The sequence below is a fragment of the Phacochoerus africanus genome, chromosome 5, assembly GCF_016906955.1.
Source record: "Phacochoerus africanus isolate WHEZ1 chromosome 5, ROS_Pafr_v1, whole genome shotgun sequence".
Taxonomy (NCBI): domain Eukaryota; kingdom Metazoa; phylum Chordata; class Mammalia; order Artiodactyla; family Suidae; genus Phacochoerus; species Phacochoerus africanus.
The window spans coordinates 101,195,630-101,213,807 of record NC_062548.1 but is presented as its reverse complement, the minus strand read 5'-3'; the positions used below and the strand labels follow the sequence as shown (position 1 = coordinate 101,213,807).

General features: G+C 38.4%; 1 protein-coding gene across 4 annotated transcripts in view; it reads left to right on the top strand.

The window, feature by feature from the left end:
* Positions 1–18,178, top strand: part of DYNC2LI1 (dynein cytoplasmic 2 light intermediate chain 1) — a 51,046-nt gene that overhangs the window by 21,620 nt on the left and 11,248 nt on the right. For 2 of the 4 annotated variants that reach the window (XM_047782170.1, XM_047782169.1), the window contains 4 exons: positions 1,433–1,521; positions 13,135–13,321; positions 14,265–14,333; positions 14,933–15,010. In XM_047782170.1, the coding sequence (XP_047638126.1) occupies positions 1,433–1,521; positions 13,135–13,321; positions 14,265–14,333; positions 14,933–15,010 (423 nt within the window). The remainder of the gene's footprint in view (positions 1–1,432; positions 1,522–13,134; positions 13,322–14,264; positions 14,334–14,932; positions 15,011–18,178) is intronic. The other 2 variants (XM_047782172.1, XM_047782171.1) reach the window with 2 other exon arrangements.

The window sequence follows — 18,178 nt, the reverse complement described above, 5'->3', positions numbered from 1 at the left end:
TTAATTAATTTTTTTATTTTTTCAATAAGTCATTTCTTAAAGTTAGGTGTGTGGAAGAACAGTCTAGAATAGAAGGTCCCATATCTCCCATAACATAGGCAAATTTTTATATATTGATCCAATCCAAATGTTTAGTTCTTAGACAGTGTATAAAGAGTTAAAATTGCCTGCTGCTGCTTCCTGGATTCACCAATGCAAGTTGTAGGCCAGCAACTACAGCTCCGATTTGACCGACCCCTAGCTTGGGAACTTCCATATGCCATGGGCATAGCCCTTAGGAGACAACAACAGCAAAAAAATTGGAAAAAAAAAAAAAAAAGAGTTCCCATTGTGGCACAGTGGAAATGAATCTGACTAGGAACCATGAGGTTGCGGGTTCGATCCCTGGCTTCTCTCAGTGGGTTAAGGATCCAGTGTTGCCGTTAGCTGTGGTGTAGGTTACAGACACAGCTCAGATCTGATATTGTTGTGGCTGTGGTGTAGGCCTGCAGCTATAGCTTCGATTTGACCCCTAGCCTGGGAACCTTATATGTTGAGGGTGCAACCCTAAAAAGCCAAAAAAAAAAAACCACATTTGAGTGAGTGTCTGCTACATGTGATGTTTACAGATTTGGGGCGCTGTTTAATGTCTTCTATTAAGGTATTACTAGAATTGGGGCATTAATATACACATGTATATTCTTTTTTTTTTTTTTCTGCTTTTTAGGGCCGTACTCACGCATATGGAGTTTCCCAGGCTAGGGGTCGAATTGGAGCCATAGCCACTGGCCTACGCCGCAGCCACAGCAACATCAGATCTGAGCTGTGTCTGCGACCTACACCACAGCTCACAGCAACGCCGGATCCTTAACCCACTGAGTGAGACCAGGGATCTAACCCGCAACCTCATGGTTCCTAGTCTGATCTGTTTCCGCTCTGCCACAATGGGAACTCCCACGTGTATATTTTTAATGTTTCATCTCCTTTGGAATAGATGACTTGGTGCATTTTGAAGGATGAGATAGAGAATGGAGAAAATTTTGACTGCCAAGAAAGGGTTGATTGAGAACTGTAGTATTCTGTATCCATAATTAATACTGGCCAGTGCTAATGAAGTATAAGAAGTAGTTAAAATTCCAAAAAATTGGAGTTCCTATTGTGGCGCAGCAGAAACGAATCCGACTAGGAACCATGAGGTTGCAGGTTTGATCCCTGGCCTCACTCAGTGGGTTAAGGAGCCGGTGTTGCCGTGAGCTGTGGCGTAGGTTGCAGACGCAGCTCAAATCCCGTGTTGCTGTGGCTGTGGTGTAAGCCAGCAGCTGTAGCTCTGATTGGGCCCCTAGCCTGGGAACCTCCATGTGCTGCGGGTGTGGCCCTGAAAAGACAAAAAAAAAAAAAAAAAGCCAAAAAATCAAAAATTTTAAAGTGGAAAAAAAAAACCCTTTCTTTTCAGCCAAAAGATATTGCTCACTTTTGGGAACTAGGTGGAGGGACATCTTTACTGGACTTAATCAGCATACCAATCACAAGTGACACCTTACGGTAAGTGGACTAACTCCAGGAACTGTTGCTAGTAGGTATACAGGAGAGGCCACGGGATGAATATGAGCAGGCTTTTGTGAATCAGAATTTGCAGGGACACTTTTATGTTGCTGAAGGGCTTAAGTTCACTTCTTTTCTGTGTGCTTAAACCGTAACACCCTCAGATTTTGAGAAAAACCAAGGTTCTGGCCAGTGCTGAAGTGAGATAGTTGGCATTCCAACTAATACCATATATTTCTCAAACCTGCAAACAAACAAACAAAAATATGTCAGATGACACTTGGGCAGTGAATTCACTTGGCAAAAATCAATTTGAAAACAGTTCTTTCTAATACCCATCCAAGTGTGAGCTCATTGAGCCCTGAGTTTTTCCTTCAGCTGGATGTTACAAGTCACCTTTGAATTTACTGCTAATTCGTACCACTGAAACCTCATCCAAGGGAAGTCTATGAGTTAGAGGAGAAAGGAAGTCTGTTGCTGACCTTAAAGAAATAGAACCTGGGGGAAAACCTCAAACTCCTTGGTGGTGCTTTCCTGACAATGACTCCCACATGTTGGCCAAATCAGATGTGGAAAATTGTGACATTTCTCACAATGTTCCTGGGAACCCATCTTAGCCAAGGAAAACAAAATTTTGAAATCTAAAATATCTTACTCTTGTCAGAGTTTAGCACAAATCATTGCTGCTCCCTGGACCAAATACGAAAGGCTTGACAATTCTTTGTTACATTTCAGCCATTAAGATCCAAATAAGTATGGCATTATTTCTTGTTACCAGGATAATTGTTTTTCCATAACTAGCCAGTAACATTGGCTTTATTTGTCCAGTGATTTTTTTTTTCTTTTAAAGAAATATAATTTACTGTCTTATCACCAAAGTAATGTATGCCATATAGAAAACTTAGAAAATCCTAAAAAGTACCTAGAAAGTAAAAGCATCCTCAACAATGTGAAAGATAACCACTCTCCACATATTGAGGTATTTTTCAGTGTTTTCGGAGTTTGTAAATTCACCTTTGAACAGATGTGAGATGTTTTATATCCACATTGAGATCTTTTTCACTTAGAACCACCATTTTCCTCTGATGTTGTTTTTCAGAATCTTGGAATTTTACAGTTATATAGTTTATTTGTCCTAACAGAGAAAAAGAATCAAAGCTGCCTGGGAATTAGGGCAGATCATGGTGGTTGGTTGAGGAGAGATGGCGAGGGTGGGGAGGAGCTGAAGGAAGCAGAGCCTGGCCGGAGGCTGACAGAAGTGAGAAAAGGCTGGGAGCAGCTCTTTCCTGGCCGGGCGCTGGCTCCAGTTCTGGCCCTGACGTGTCACATCACCTTGCTGTGTTACCTCACTTCTCTTCTCTAGACCTCGCTGGCTTGTAGAAATTCCGGTTTCTACTGGAAGGCAAGTCTTTCTACAGCTTCTGTGTAATGCCTCGGTTTGTGGGCTCTTGGTCTTCTTGCCCTGCAACCCCAGGCAGCTAGAGGCTGCTTTCAGAGAAAAGAAGGTCAGGGTTCTGATCAACAGAGGGAAGGGCCACCAGAGGCTTGGGTCCAGAGTAGTTTGCTGAGTGGTTGAAGAATTCCTGGAAAACATTTCACTCCTAATATAGTTGCAAATCTGAGTGTTTTGTGACTGGATTTAATTTGACACATAATTTTCTTGTGTTGGACAAAGCCCAGCAACTTCAGAAAATGATACCAAATGCTACCAGCAGTGCTTATCTTTAAAATGACTGTTCATAGAATAATTATAAATGCATAGAACATCTCCAGAGACTTGAGATAATTTGTAATAGAGCATTTCCTGTGGTCTGCTTCCCTGGTTTTTGTGGCTGTTGTTTGTTTGTTTGTTTGTTTGGCTTTTTAGGGCTGAATCTGTGGTATATGGAAGTTCTCAGGCTAGGGGTCGAATCAGAGCTGCAGCTGCCGGCCAGAGCCACAGCAACACCAGATCCGAGCCACGTCTTCAACCTACACCACAGCTCATGACAACGCCGGATCCTCAACCCATTGACCAGGGATTGAACTAGCATCCTTATGGGTAGTAGTCAGGTTTGTAACCTGCTGAGCCTCAATGGGAAGTCCCCACTTCCCTGCTTTAAGAGGATGGCTGTGTTAAAAAAAAAAAGTTTTTTAGCTGCCATTTGCCATGAAGGTAAAAGTAACATGAATATTTCTAGTACACTGGATGCATACATTTTAATCCTAAAAAAAAGTTGAATAATCCCTTTCACCTTTGCTTAAAACAAATTTATTCTTATTTGGAAAAAAGATGATAAATTTTACGTTATATTTATTTTGCCATAGTGGAAAAAAAGTTGGGACTTCCCTGGTGGCATTGGGGATTAAGGATCTGGCATTGTCATTGCTGTGATGTGAGTTTGATCCCTGGCCTGGGAACTTCTGCATGCTGTGTGGACAAAGCCGAAAAAAAAAGTTAAACCATAGGCCTCTTTAAAAGAAAAAAAAAAAAAAAAGGCATTAACAATACTAAAACCCTGAAAATAAAATTTGTTTCCTTACTATTAAAAACTGTATATATTATGTTGTTAAAATTAAGCAAACCAGTTTATGAGCTTATTAAAATGACATATGATTGGCTAGATAATTTAATAGCACAGTAATTTTATAGAAAATCTTGATAATGCCTAAAAAGACTACTTTCTGAATTTAGACATATTATAGAATTTAGCTACTGATTTGCTTTACACAAAATAGCTGATTTGATCAAAATAAGAAAAATAACTTGACTATATTATAAAATAACATATATTGTAACTCTATTAGCAGAATGTTTACCTGTTGATCAAGGATATATTGGCCCATAATTATGGCCCTACATACATATTATGTCATCTTCTGAAATACCCCTAGATTTATATGCGTTCATTTTTATTATGGTAAAAGATCATAACAGAAAATTCACCACTTTAGCCATTTTTAAATGTACAGCTTAGTGGCCGTAAGTATATTTACATTGTTATACAGCCATCACCACCATCCATCTCCAGACTATTTCATCTTCTCAATCTGAACTGTCTGTAACTATTACTCAATAACACCCTAACTCCCACTCCTCCAACCCCTGGCAACCACCATTCTAGTTTCTGTCTCTATGATTTGACTACTCTCTGTACCTCATGCAAATGAAATACAGTACTTGTCCTTTGAGTCTAGCTTATTTCACTTAAAGTGATGTCTTCAAGATTCATTCATGTTGTAGCATGTATCAGATACCCTTCCTTTATAAAGCTGAATAAAATTTTTTTACATTTCATTTTATAACACAAGTGTAAGAGAAATATATTTGTGTTCATTTTTTGGTCTGGTTTTTCAAACTTGTCAGGAAGATCTCACCATTTCTGTTCTATTTTTTTCTTTTTTAAAACTTTATCAGAGCATAGAGTTCCTTTACAATGTTGTATTAGTTTCAAGTGTACAGCAAGGTGACTCAGTTATAAATATACATATATTCATTCTTTTTTCCCATATAGGTTATTAGAGAGCATTGAGTAGATTTCTCTATGTTATACAGTAGATCCTTGTTATCTTTTTTCATTTTTAAAAATGTTATTGAAGTATAGTTGATTTACAGTGTTGTGCCAATTTCTGCTGTACAGCGGAGTGACCCAGTCATACATACATATACATTCTCTTTCTTACATTATCTTCCATCATGATCTATCCCAAGACACTGGATATAGTTCCCTGTGCTATACAGTAGGATCTCATTGCTTCCTCATTTAAAATGTAATAGTTTGCATCTATTAACTCCAAACTCCCAGTCTATCCACTTCCTCTCTCTCTCCCCCTTGGCAACCACAAGTCTGTTCTCTATGTCTATGAGTCTGTTTCTGTTGTGTAGATAGGTTCATTTGTGCTGTATTTTAGATTTCACATAATAAGCAGTATCATAGGGTATTTGTTTTTCTGGGACTTACTTGACTACAAGAATCTCTAGTTGTATCCATGTTGCAAATGGCATTATTTCATTCTTTTTTATGGCTGAGTAGTATTCCATTGTGTATATGTACCACATCTTAATCCATTCATCTGTCAGTGAAAGTTTAGGTTTCCATGTCTTGGCTATTGTAAATAGTATTGCTATGAACATGAGGGGTGCATGTATCTTTTTGAATTGTAGTTTTGTCCAGATATATGCCTGGAGTGGGACTGCTGGATTATATGGTAGTTCTATATTTAGTTTTCTGAGGAGTCTCCATAGTATTTGTACCAATTCACATTTCCATCAGCCCGGTAGGAGGGTTCCCTTTCCTCCACACCCTCTCCAGCATTTGTTACTTGTAGACTTACTAATGATGGCCATTCTGATCAGTGTGAGGTGGTACTCCATTATAGTTTTAATTTGCATTTCCCTAATAATTAGTGATGTTGAGCATTTTTTCATGTGCCTACTGGCCATCTGTATGTCTTCTGTGGAGAAGTGTTTAAGTCTTCTACCCATTTTTTGATTGGGTTGTTTGAGTTTTTTGTTGTTGAGTTGTATATGAGTCAATAGTAAATTTCAAATATTAAACATTTGACAGTGCATCGTTTGCAATTATTTTATCCCATTATGTATGTTGTCTTTTTTTTTTTTCTGGTTTCCTTTGCTGTGCAAAAGTTTTTAAGTTTGATTAGATCCCGTTAGTTTATTTTCGTTTTTATTTCTATTGCCTTGGGAGACTGACCTAAGAAAATATTCATAAGGTTGATGTCAGAGAATGTTTTGCCTCTTCCAGAAGTTTTATGGTGTCATGTCTTATGTTTAAGTACTTAAGCCATTTTGAGTTTACTTTTGTGCATGGTATTCTAGTTTGATTTACATGAAGCTGTCCAGTTTTCCTAGCACCACCTGCTGAAGAGACTTTTTCCTATTTTATATTCTTGCTTAATTGACCATAGGTGTCTGGGTTTATTTCTGGGCTCTCTATTCTGTTCCATTGATCCATATATCTGTTTTGTTTCTTGTTGTTTTGTTTTGTTTTTGCTTTTTGGGGTTGCACCCATGGCATATGGAATTTCCTAAGCTAGGGGTCAAATTGGAGCTGCAGCTGCCAGCCAACACCATAGCCACAGCAATGGGGGATCTGAGCCATGTCTGCAACATACACCACAGCTTGTGGCAATGCTGGGATCAAATCCTCATCCTCATGGATAACTGTCAGGTTCGTTTCCACCGCACCACAATGGAAACTCACAATATATATGTTTTTGTACCAATACTACACTGTCTTGATTACTGTAGCTTTGTAATATTGTCTGAAGTCTGGGAGAGTTATGCTTTTTTTTTTTTTTTTGGTATGCTACTGCTTTTTCTCTCCCCTGAGGATTGTTTTTGACAATTCTTGGTCTTTTAAATGGTTCCATATAAATTTTTGGATAATTTGTTCTAGTTCTGTGTAAAATGTCATGGATAATTTAAAAGGGATCGCATTGAATCTTTTGGTCATGTGACCATTTAAACAATATTAATTCTTACACTCCATGGAGCATGGGATATCTTTCCATTTCTTTGAATCCTCTTTAATTTCCTTGATTAATATTTTATAGTATTCATCATATAAGTCCTTCATCTCCTTGGTTAGGTTTATGCTTAGATAGTTATTTTTTTGGTGCAATTTTAAAAGGTAATTTTTTTATATTCCTTTTCTAATATTTCATTTTTAGTACACAGAAATGTAACGGGTTTCTGAATGTTAATCTTGTATCCTGCTACTTGGCCAAATACATTTATCAGTTTGAATAGTTTTAGTGTGGAGTCCCTAGAGTTTTCTACATATAGTATCATGTAATCTGCATATGGTAACAATTTTACCTCTTTTCAAATTTGAATACCTTTTATTTCCTTTGTTTGTCTGATTGCTGTGACTAGAACTTTCAATACTGTGTTGAATTAGTGAGAGTGGGCATCCTTGTCTTGTTCCAGATTTGAGCAGGAAAGCTTTCAGCTTTTTTCTGTTGAGTGTTGGCTGTGGGTTTGTCATAAATGGTTTTTATTATGTTGAGATACCCACTTTGCTGAAAGTTGTTATCCTGAATGGATGTTGGATTTTTGTCAAACGTTTTTTCTGCAGCTATTGGGATGATCACTTAGTTTTTGACTTTTCCTTTGTTAAAGTGGTGTATGACATTGATTGCCTATGTTGAACCATCTTTGTGAACTTGGGATGAATCCCACTTGGTCATGATGTATGATCTTTTTTATGTGTTGGATTTGCTTGGTAAAATTTTGTTGAGAATTTTTGCATCTATATTCATCAAAGATATTGGCCTATAATTTTCTTTTTTTTGGTAGTATCTTTGGTTTTGGTATTAGGGTGATGGTGGCTTCATAGAACATCTTTGTTAGTGTTTTCCTTCTTCGGTCTTTTGGAAAAGTTTAAGTAGGATGGGTGTAAGACCTTCTTTGTATGTTTGGTAGAATTCACCTTTGAAGCCATTTGGTCCTAGACTTTTGTTTGTAGGGAGGGTTTTTTTTTTTTATTACATATTCAATTTCATTTTTAGTGATTGGTCTGTTCAAATTATCGACCTTCTTGGTTCAGTTTTGGTGGACCAGTATTTCTAGAAAGTTGCCCATTTCTTCTAGGTTGTCAAATTTGTTGCCATGTAATTGTTCATAGTATTCTCTTATGGTTTTTTGTATTTCTGCAGTATCTGTTTAGATTTCTTCTTTTTCATATTTTGCATATTTGGGTTCTCTCTTCTCAGTGAATCTGGCCAAAGACTTGTCAATTTTATGTCCCCTTTAAAAGAACCAGCTCTTGGTTTTATTGATTTTTTTTCTATTGTTGTTTTAATCTCTATTTTATTGATTTTCTCTCTGATCTTTATGATTTCCTTCCTTCTGCTGACTTTAGGTTTTGTTTGTTCTTTTTCTAATCCTTTTAGGTGATAGGTTAGGCTATTTATTTGAGATTTTTTTTCTTGTTTTTTGAGGACAGCCTGTATCACTATGAACTTCCCTCTAAGAACTGCTTTTGCAGCATTCGATAGCTTTTCTATGATTGTGTTTTCATTATCATTTGTCTCAGGTATTTTAAAATTTCCTTTCTGATTTCCTTGTTGACCCATTGGTTTTTTAATAGCAGGTTTTTAGTCTCCATGTAGTAGGTTTTTTTCTCATTTCCTTTCCTGCGGTTGGTTTCTAGTATTATGCCATTGTGGTCAAGGATGTTTGAAATAATTTCTATACTCTTAAATTTGTTGACATTAGTTTTGTGTCCTAGTATTTGGTCAATCCCAGTGAATGTTTCATGTGCACTTGAAAAGAATGTATATTCTGGGTTTGGGGGATGTAATGTCCTGAAAATATCAATTAAGTAACTGTTCTATTGTCATTTGCAATCTCTGTTGCCTTATTGATTTTTCTGTCTAAAGGACCTGTACATTGATGTCAGTAGGGAGTTCAAGTCTTCTACTATTATTGTATTCCCATCAATTTTTCCTTTTATGTCTGTTAGGATTCGTTTCATGTATTTGGGTGCTCCTATATTAGGAGCATATATATTCACCAGTGTAATGTTTCCTCTTCTTGAATTGATCCTTTTATTTTTAAATAGTGTCCTCCTTTGTCTATCTTTATGGACTTTGTTTTGAAGTCTATTTTGTCTGATATGAATATTGTGACTCCTGCTTTCCTGTCATTTCCAGTCACATTAAATATCTTTTTCCATCCCCTTGCTTTCAATTTATATGTGTCCTTTGCCCTAAAGGTGAGTCTCTTGTAGGCAGCATATTGTAGGCTTTTGTTTTTTAATCCAGTCTGCCACTGTATGTCTTTTGATTGGAGTATTCAGTCCATTGACATTTATGATAAATATGTATTTATTGCTGTTTTAAACCTTGTTTTCCCGATGATTATGTTTCTCCTTTGTTCCTTTTTCTTTTTTTGATGAATGATTTCATTTTGTTTTATGCTTATGTCCTCTTTTTGGTTTTTGTGAATATATTGTTTGGTTTTGATTTATGATTGTTAACCCCTTCCTATATCTGCTTGCTTTAGCCTGATAGTCATATAGGCTCAAACACATTCTAAAAAAAAAAAAAAAGACTCTTGATTTTCTTACTCTCCTACATTTTATGATTTTGATGTCCTTTTTTATATCTTCATGTTTATCCTTTTGCTCTTCCTTGTGTTTATCATCACTTTTACAAATAGTTTTTTGTTCTTTTTAATCTGTATAGAGGCTTATTTAAGTGATTACTTTCCAATTGTGATTTCATCCATCCTATGTCTCCTTACTTCTTCTCTGTTTAGAGGAGATCTTTCAATATTTCTTTTAGAATGGGTTTAATATTGTTGTGTTCTTTTAGTTTTTGTTTGAGAAATTCTTTATTTCTCTTTCTTTTTGAAATGATAATCTTGCTGGGGAGAGTATTCTAGTTTGCAAATTTTTCCAGTTTTGAATATGTCTTGCCACTCTCTTTTGGCTTGTAGAATTTCTGTAGTGAAATCAACTGATAGTCTTTTGTGGGGGTTCCATTGTAATTAACTCTCTGTTTTTCTTTTGCTGCCTTTAGAATCCTCTCCTTTAACTTTTGCCATTTTTATTATAATTTGACTTGGTGTAGGTCTATTTGGGTTCAACTTGTTTGGAGCCCTCTGTGCTTCCTGTATATGGATATCTCTTTCCTTCTTTAGATTTGTAAAGTTTTCAGCCATAAATTCTTCAAATATATTTTCAATCCTCTTTTCTTTTTTCTCTCCTTCTGGAATCCCTATTGTGTGTAGATTAGCATGCTCTATGTTATCCCATAGATTTCTTCTATTGCTTTCATTTTTTTTTTTAATTTGGTTTTCTGTCTGCTGTCCTAATAGGATGTTTTCCATTTTTCTATCTTCCAAGTCACTTATTTGTCCCTCTGCATTGTTCAGTCTTCTGTTCAATGCTTATAGTTCAGCTTTTGTCTCTGCAAATGAATGTTCTAATTTTTCTTTGCTCCGTCTTATAATTTCTAGTTCATTTTCAAAATAATTTGCATTACTGTTGATATCTGTTCTTAATTCCTTCAGTATTTTTACTGTCTCTTTTTTTGAATTCAGTGTCTGTTGGACCACAGCAGTCTGTTTCATTGTTTGTTCCTTCAGGGGAATTCTCCTATTCTTTCCACTGGAAATGGCTCCTGTGCTTCTTCATTTTGCTTATATTTTCCTTATTCTGTGAATCTATGGAAAACAATTATCTATTGTAGTCTTGGAGGGCTATTTATATGCAGGAGTGTCTCTGGGTAGCTTATGTGAGCTTACTATTTGTTTTTTGGGGTTTTTTTGGGGTATTTTTGGCATAAGGACTGCTTTTGGTTGGATGCTTCCTGTCTCTTTCCTCAGTGTGTGCAGGTGAATGACCCATGATAGGGGTGTGCAGGTGAATGACCCATGATTGGGGTGTGCAGGTGAATGACCCATGATAGGGGGCGTGCAGGTGAATGACCCTTGATAGGGGGTGTGGAGGTGAATGACCCATACATGCTTCCATGGAGGTAGGGGCAATGGGCAGCACCTGTAGAAAATGCCTGGTTGCCAGTTCCTTGGCAGTGGTGAGGGCCCACAGGAATGTGGAGGCAGCAGGCCCTGGTTGTAGAGCCCTGGGCAGTGGAGGTGACCTTATGGGAGGTGGGACGGCACCCAGAGCCTTTGGCAGCAGCAACAGCAGTTCATGGTGCATTTCTAGGGGGGTGAGGGCAACAGATAGCACCTGGTTACAGGGGCCCTCCACAGCAGTGACCCTTGAGGTGACAGGCCACAAGCAATGCCTGTTCACAGGACCCTTATTGATGGTGGGCTGGACATACCTCAGGAGTCCAAGACGGCTGCTTGTACCCACACCCATAACCCTCGCAAGAGGTGCCCTGCTGCCTGAGAGCCCACACACATGCAGAGAAAGCAGGTCCTACAGCCATCCCCCCCTCCTCCTCCTCTTGCCCTCCCCAACACTGGTACCTTGCTACCCCTGTGGGCCCAGGCCTCCTTTCGTGCTCCCTCAGGCTGTTTCCACACAGCCAACCCTAGTCCTTTCCCCAGAACTGAATTTTGCAGCCCAAGTCTCTCAGGCTGTGGAGCCCCGGGCGGTGGTGTTGATGGTCTATGTGGCTCTCTCTCTGCTTTGCCCTCCTCTGACTGGCTGCTGTGCTTTTTTCTGAGAAGCTTTGAGGCTTCTTCTCTGCCCTGGCTGATCTCCTCATCAGTTAGGTGGTCCCCCAGGGTGCTGATCCCTTTCCTCTTCACAGCTCCCTCTCAGGAGAGCTGATCCCGTCATAATTCTTTTTTTTTTTTCTTTATTCTCTCTCTTTTTCTTTCTCTTTTTTTCTTTTCATTCTACTCAGTTATGTGGAGGGGTTCTTGCCTTTTTTGAAGGTCTGAGTTCTTCTGCCAGCGTTCAGTAGATGTTCTGTGTGAATCATTCTACGTGTCGATGGTTCTTTTTTTCTTCTTGATGTATTTGCTGAAAATGGTGAGCACCACGTCTTATTCCTCTGCCATCTTGATCATACTTCCTGAATAATATTTCATCAAATGTACAGACCATGTTTCATTTATCCATCAGTCCATTGATGGACATGGGTCATTTCTACCATTTGGCTATTGTGAATAATGCTGCTCTGAGAATTTGGTGTGCAAATATCTATTTGAGTCCCTGATTTCAAAACACCCAGAAGTGGAATTTATTGAATCCTCTAATTTTTTGAGGAACCACTATACTGTTTTCCACAGTGTTTGCTGTACTATTTTACATTCCCACCAACAATGCACAGGGGTTCCAGTTTCTCTGTATCCTTAACAATGGTTGTTATTTTCAGGCGGGGGGGTGGGTTGTTTGTTTTTATTTTTGTTCCCTTTTTATCAAAGCTATCCTAGTGAGTGTGAAGTGGTATCTCATTGTGGTTTTGATTTGCATTTCTCTAGTGATTAGTGGTACTGGGCATCTTTTCAAATGTTTACTGGCAGTATATCTTTAGAGAAATGTCTATTCGAGTCCTTTGCCCATTGTTAAATTGGGTTGTTGTTGTTGCTGAGTTAAATAGTTTTATGTGTGATATACATGAACATGAGGATACGTGGTGACGGTGGTGGTATGTGTCTTGGTCAAGAATGTGCTTTCAGAGAGACAGCAAAGTATAGTAGAAAGGTGACTTTGGATCTAAATACCAGCTCTACAATTTATTAGTTACAGGAATCTGTACCTCAAACTTCTGATCCATAAAATGGCCATTATAACATCTTCTAGGAGGTGTTGATGAATAAGCTAGATCATCCCCTAGCAAAGTCCCTCAGTAAATCTGTTTCCTTCTCTCACCTGATTGTTGAATTGTCGCTGATGCGGTGATTGTTTTAGCTTCCCTTCTTTGGAGCACACAGCAAAACTGGATATAAACTTTTTGCTTGCAGATTATTTGAACTGGATTATTATTAGTTTGAATAAAATCTTCAGTTGTTACACTTAAATACTATTAGAGAAAAGCACTGGAATAAATAAGGCTGTAATTTGGTCATTTCTTTCTTAGAAAATTGCTATTTTTTTCCTTATAGTGTTACTCTTAGAAAACAAATTTCAGTAAATGGTAATTATTTTTGAGTCTTTTTTTTGAAAGATATTTTTACTTCTTTAGGACATTTTCTGTCGTTCTTATTTTGGATCTTTCAAAACCTAATGACCTTTGGCCCACCATGGAGAATCTGTTGCAAGCCACAAAACGTCATGTAGATAAAGTGATAATGAAGCTGGGGAAGAAAAATTCTAAAGCAGCTTCTGAAATGAGACAGAAGATATGGAGTAATATGCAGAAGGACCATCCAGTGAGTGGCTGTTGGGGTTATTCCTGGATTTCTTAGCTCCATACATAGTTAAAGTTAACATCACAAACACATTCTTGAGATTTGTATGCATGAGTTGAGATTCATTTGATGTAGATGAACCTGTTCACTGGAAAATTATAGCAATTTAATAAAACCTCAGGAGCAAAACAAGGAAAAAGATTTTGTATGTCTTATTAGACATCTTCTGTGATTGTTATGGCACATTACACCAATCAAAAGGAACAGAGTTTTAAAGTAGTAGTTTGATACTGATTTTATAATCTCTGTAAAATGAAGCTAAAAAGCCAGATTGTACAAATGTCACCTGGCAAAGACTAGATGAAGCTACAATTTTAAGCAAGGAGCAGGGTTTTAACAGCCTTCACCTTCACTCTATACTTTAGATTCATTCAGTGGCTGTCACATAATCAATATCTTTTTATCATCTGATAATTAATAAAATTATAAAGTTGCAATGTGATAACACACACCCTTTATATACAGCCATGAATTTTGTCTTTGAGAAAACTAAGAGCAGTATTTTATAGTACCCAGAGTGTATATGAATGTATTTTACAAAGGTAATATCAGAACATAACTGAAAGTTTACGGATCCCACGTATGCAGTATAAATGTTACTGTAACAGACAGTTAATACAAAATAATAAAAAACAAAAACAGGAAGATGACATTTTCTTATGTTACATAAGAAAATTAAAGGGCAGAACATGAAAATGTGATTATATATCACAGTAACTTAGGAACTTATTTCTAGTTTTATGCTTGAGAAATGTAGCTTAGTAAGTGGAAGTTAAATATTGGAATAACCTCTATGTCAAGCAAACATTGTCAACATTATGAGAAGATTTAAAATGAGATAAGTAGAATTTGCTGAATACATAGTAATAAATAATTATAACCAATGAAATATATTTGTTAACAGGATCGTGAATTAATTGATCCATTCCCAATTCCTCTGGTCATAATTGGAAGTAAATACGATATTTTCCAGGTAAGCTCTTCCCCTTCTAGTTGAGTTTGTGTACGTGCATGCCTGGTCTTTATAGGAGAGAAACAAATGCAATAACGAAATGACAAAATTGACTTGGGGAGGGAGAGGTCAGGGGTCACACATCTTAAAGATTTTGGAAAAGAGGATATAGTTGGGAAAGAGAAAATAGGAAGAGTAAATACTGTGAAATGGGGATAAGGTAGAGGATTTAGAAACCAAATCCAATCCAGTTACCAAGGGACAGGACTTAACGTCCCAACTTTTAAATTGAAGAAAGTAGAAAATTGGTTTCTTCTTATCTTGACTTGTCAGAGAATCCTCAGGGTATTCCATGTTATAAAATGTGTGCTAATATCTAAATTCTATTGAGCTAAGTGTTTAAACAAGGAAAGATCTGAAAGCTGTAGCTCTAGAAGGCTGCAGCTCTGTTCAGCTCTCTGCAAATAGCAAGGTAATAGAATCCTATCCTTCAAGGTACATTCCAAAAAAGTAAATAAATAAGAAAGAATCTATTTCTGTACTTAAAAATTTCTGCTTTCTTGCTACAGATATTTAGTTCCCTCAACTTGTTTTTTCTTTGTAATAACATATTTCTTCAGGACTTTGACTCTGAGAAGAGAAAGGTAATATGCAAGACACTTCGTTTTGTTGCACATTATTACGGAGCATCATTAATGGTTTGTACACTTCCTATCCTTTGGGTTTGCATGGACAGTAGCAATTTTTTTTTTTTTTTGTCTTTTTGCCATTTCTTGGGCCACTCCCGTGGCACATGGAGATTCCCAGGCTAGGGGTTGAATGGGAACTGTAGCCACTGGCCTAGGCCAGAGCCATAGCAATGCTGGATCCGAGCTGCATCTGTGACCTATACCACGGATCACGGCAACGCCGGATCCTTAACCCACTGAGCAAGGCCAGGGATTGAAACCACAACCTCATGGTTCCTAGTCGGATTCGTTAACCACTGAGCCTCGATGGGAACTCCACAGTAACAGATTTGATAGGTGCTAATGCTTTTACGAATGCATGTCATCCCCTTCTTTCCTTTCCCATTGCCCCCAAACTCTCTTGTTACAGAGTGTTTATCATCCATTTATAGAACATCCTCTGCTAGGTGTTGCCTAGGTGTTCAAGCAAAAATTCTAAATTTCTGATAGCCATAAATACCAATCATCCTTAGAAAGAGATAAATTGGTTATATATTTATCCATTTTTACAGTTTCCCCTTAAGAGAATCTGTTTTCTTTTGAAAGAGGAAAAAAACCTTTAACAACATGTTGGGTTTTTTTTCTTTCTTTCTGTCTTTCTTTGGCTGCGCCACGGCATATGGAGTTCCCAGACCAGGGATCAGATCTGAGCCACAGTTGAGACCTGCACCACAGCTGTGGCAACTCCAGATCCCGAACCTATGCTGCCTAGCCGGGGAGCAAACATGCGTCCCAGTGCTCCAGCTATGCCCCTGATCTTGTTGCATCACAGTGGAAACTCCAACAGTGTGTTCTTTTTTAAACTTAAAAAAGGGCTGCTTGTTGTAGAGGTTAAAAATAGGAACTTCGGAGTCATGCTGCCTGGGTTCGTATCGCAGGGCAACAGTGTACTAGATAATGTGGTCTTGCACAAATCGCAGAATCTCACTGAAGCTTCCGTCTCCTCCAGGGTAAAATGGACAAAAATAGTACCTTGTTGTGAGGATTCATAGACGGGAGTACCTGTGAAATCCTTAGCTCAGGGCCCGACACAAAGTATTGCTCAGTAAAGGCTGGGTCATATCATTACTATTATCATTATCTTCTCCAGCAGGACCAGATATTGCTGGATATTCTTTAATGTAATAAAATATAAAAACAGTTTTATTTAAAAAAGATTTTTTCCCCATTTGATTGGCCTCTTTTCCCCTCTAAATCAAAATGTTCAGAGGAACCTGGAGACAACATAGCCTAGCCCCCAGCCTTCATGGCTAGTATATTCTGACTAAAGGTAATACATAGGATTTGTATTTAAAATTTTTACATTTCTCAAAATATTCCAAATACATTTTATCATGTATTTTTCTTTAAAAAAAAGCAATCCCCTTTTATGTTTGTGTGGTATCTGCTTACATATTAACAAAGCACTCTGGAAATATTCTTTCCTGTTTTGAAAAGATACAGGAAATTTAAAGTAAATTAGTCATTCAGGGCACAGAAGTAAAGACTGTGGATCTTGTAGTTTCTCATTTTTGTCACTAGATGAGGCCCTACATTTACTTCGGGTTAATTAGCTGGGGGAAACTCCTGCCTTTCATTAGGAACAGATCCTGCTTGATGATCAGCCAAGGCCCAGGCAGCTTTTATGGGGACAGATTTCAGTGAAGTCAGGTCAGTGCAGGCCACAGCAGGCTGTGTTAACCATAGCTCAAAAGATTCAGGAACTGGGGAAATGATTTGAGAATTCTTCCTCTCAGCTTTCAGTGAGCCAGAGGGATCAGTGCTTGGGGTTAGAGGAGTACTTCTGGACCACCAAGGGAACCAGAAAAGCCTTTCCAGCTTCCCAGGCCCAGAAGAGAGCAGCCAAAGTTACCAAAGCCCCATCTTTCACGTCCACTCTTACCCTACAGCCCATTCAAGGGAGCGAGTTGGGTACTGCATTACAAGATTCAGTGACACTCAGGAGTTCCCGTTGTGGCTCAGTGGTTAATAAATCCAACTAGGAACCATGAGGTTGCGGGTTTGATCCCTGGCCTTGCTCAGTGGGTTAAGGATCTGGCGTTGCTGTAAGTTGTGATGTAGGTCGCAGACGTGGCTCAGATCTGGCATTGCTGTGGCTCTGGTGTAGGCTGGCAGCCGCAGCTCCGATTTGACCCCTAGCCTGGGAACCTTCATGTGCCACGGGAAGCAGCCCTAGAAATGGCAAAAAGACCAAAAAAAAAAGATTCAGTGACACTCAGCAGGGTTTTTTTTTAAAACATAGTTTACCTTCAATAGTATGGGCAATCTAATCAAGTTAATAAAAGCAAAAAGAAATAAACGTTGATAAGTTGGACCAGATTAAATGGAGAACCACCAGGATGGTAGGGGACATAAAATTATGATCTAAGAGGAACAGTATACAATTAGATTGTACCATCTAGAATGTGGTAACACTAAATACTTGAACTGTTCCATGGAAAAGGGATTAGATGTATTCTTTGCTCTTTTAGAGTCAAGAACAAGGAATCAAGAGAGTTTGGTTCAAATTAAGAAAGAAACTTCAAATACTAACATTTTCTGAAAATGGTATAAGTTAGAGTTCCTGTTGTGGCTCAGAGGGCTAAGGACCTGACATTGTCTCTGTGAGGCTGCGGGTTCGATCCCTAGCCTCGCTTGGTCGATTAAAAATACAGCATTGCCATGAGCTGCAGCATAGGACGCAGATGCAGCTCAGATCCAGTGTTGCTGTGGCTGTGGTGAAGGCCTCAGCTGCAGCTCGGATTATACCCCTAGCCCAGGAACTTCCATATGCCACAAATAAAAAGGAGGAAAAAAAATGGAATAAGTTGTTTCTGAAAATAAGTTCCAGGAGGCACTGAGTTCACAAGTAGAAGCTCTACAGCTATTTGTGGAGGATATTTTCAAGGCAACTGATGCAACAGATGGGGAAGGGGAGTTGAGTTAAAAGCTTCTTGGGAGTTCCCATCATGGCGCAGCAGAAACGGTATCCATGAGGATATGGGTTCGATCCCTGGCCTCACTCAGAGGGTCAGCAGTCTGACATTGCTGTGAGCTGTGGTATAGTTCGCATATGCAGCTCAGATCCTGCATTGCTGTGGCTGTGGCCAGAAGCTGTAGTTCTGATTCGACCCCTGGCCTGGGAATTTCCATATGCTG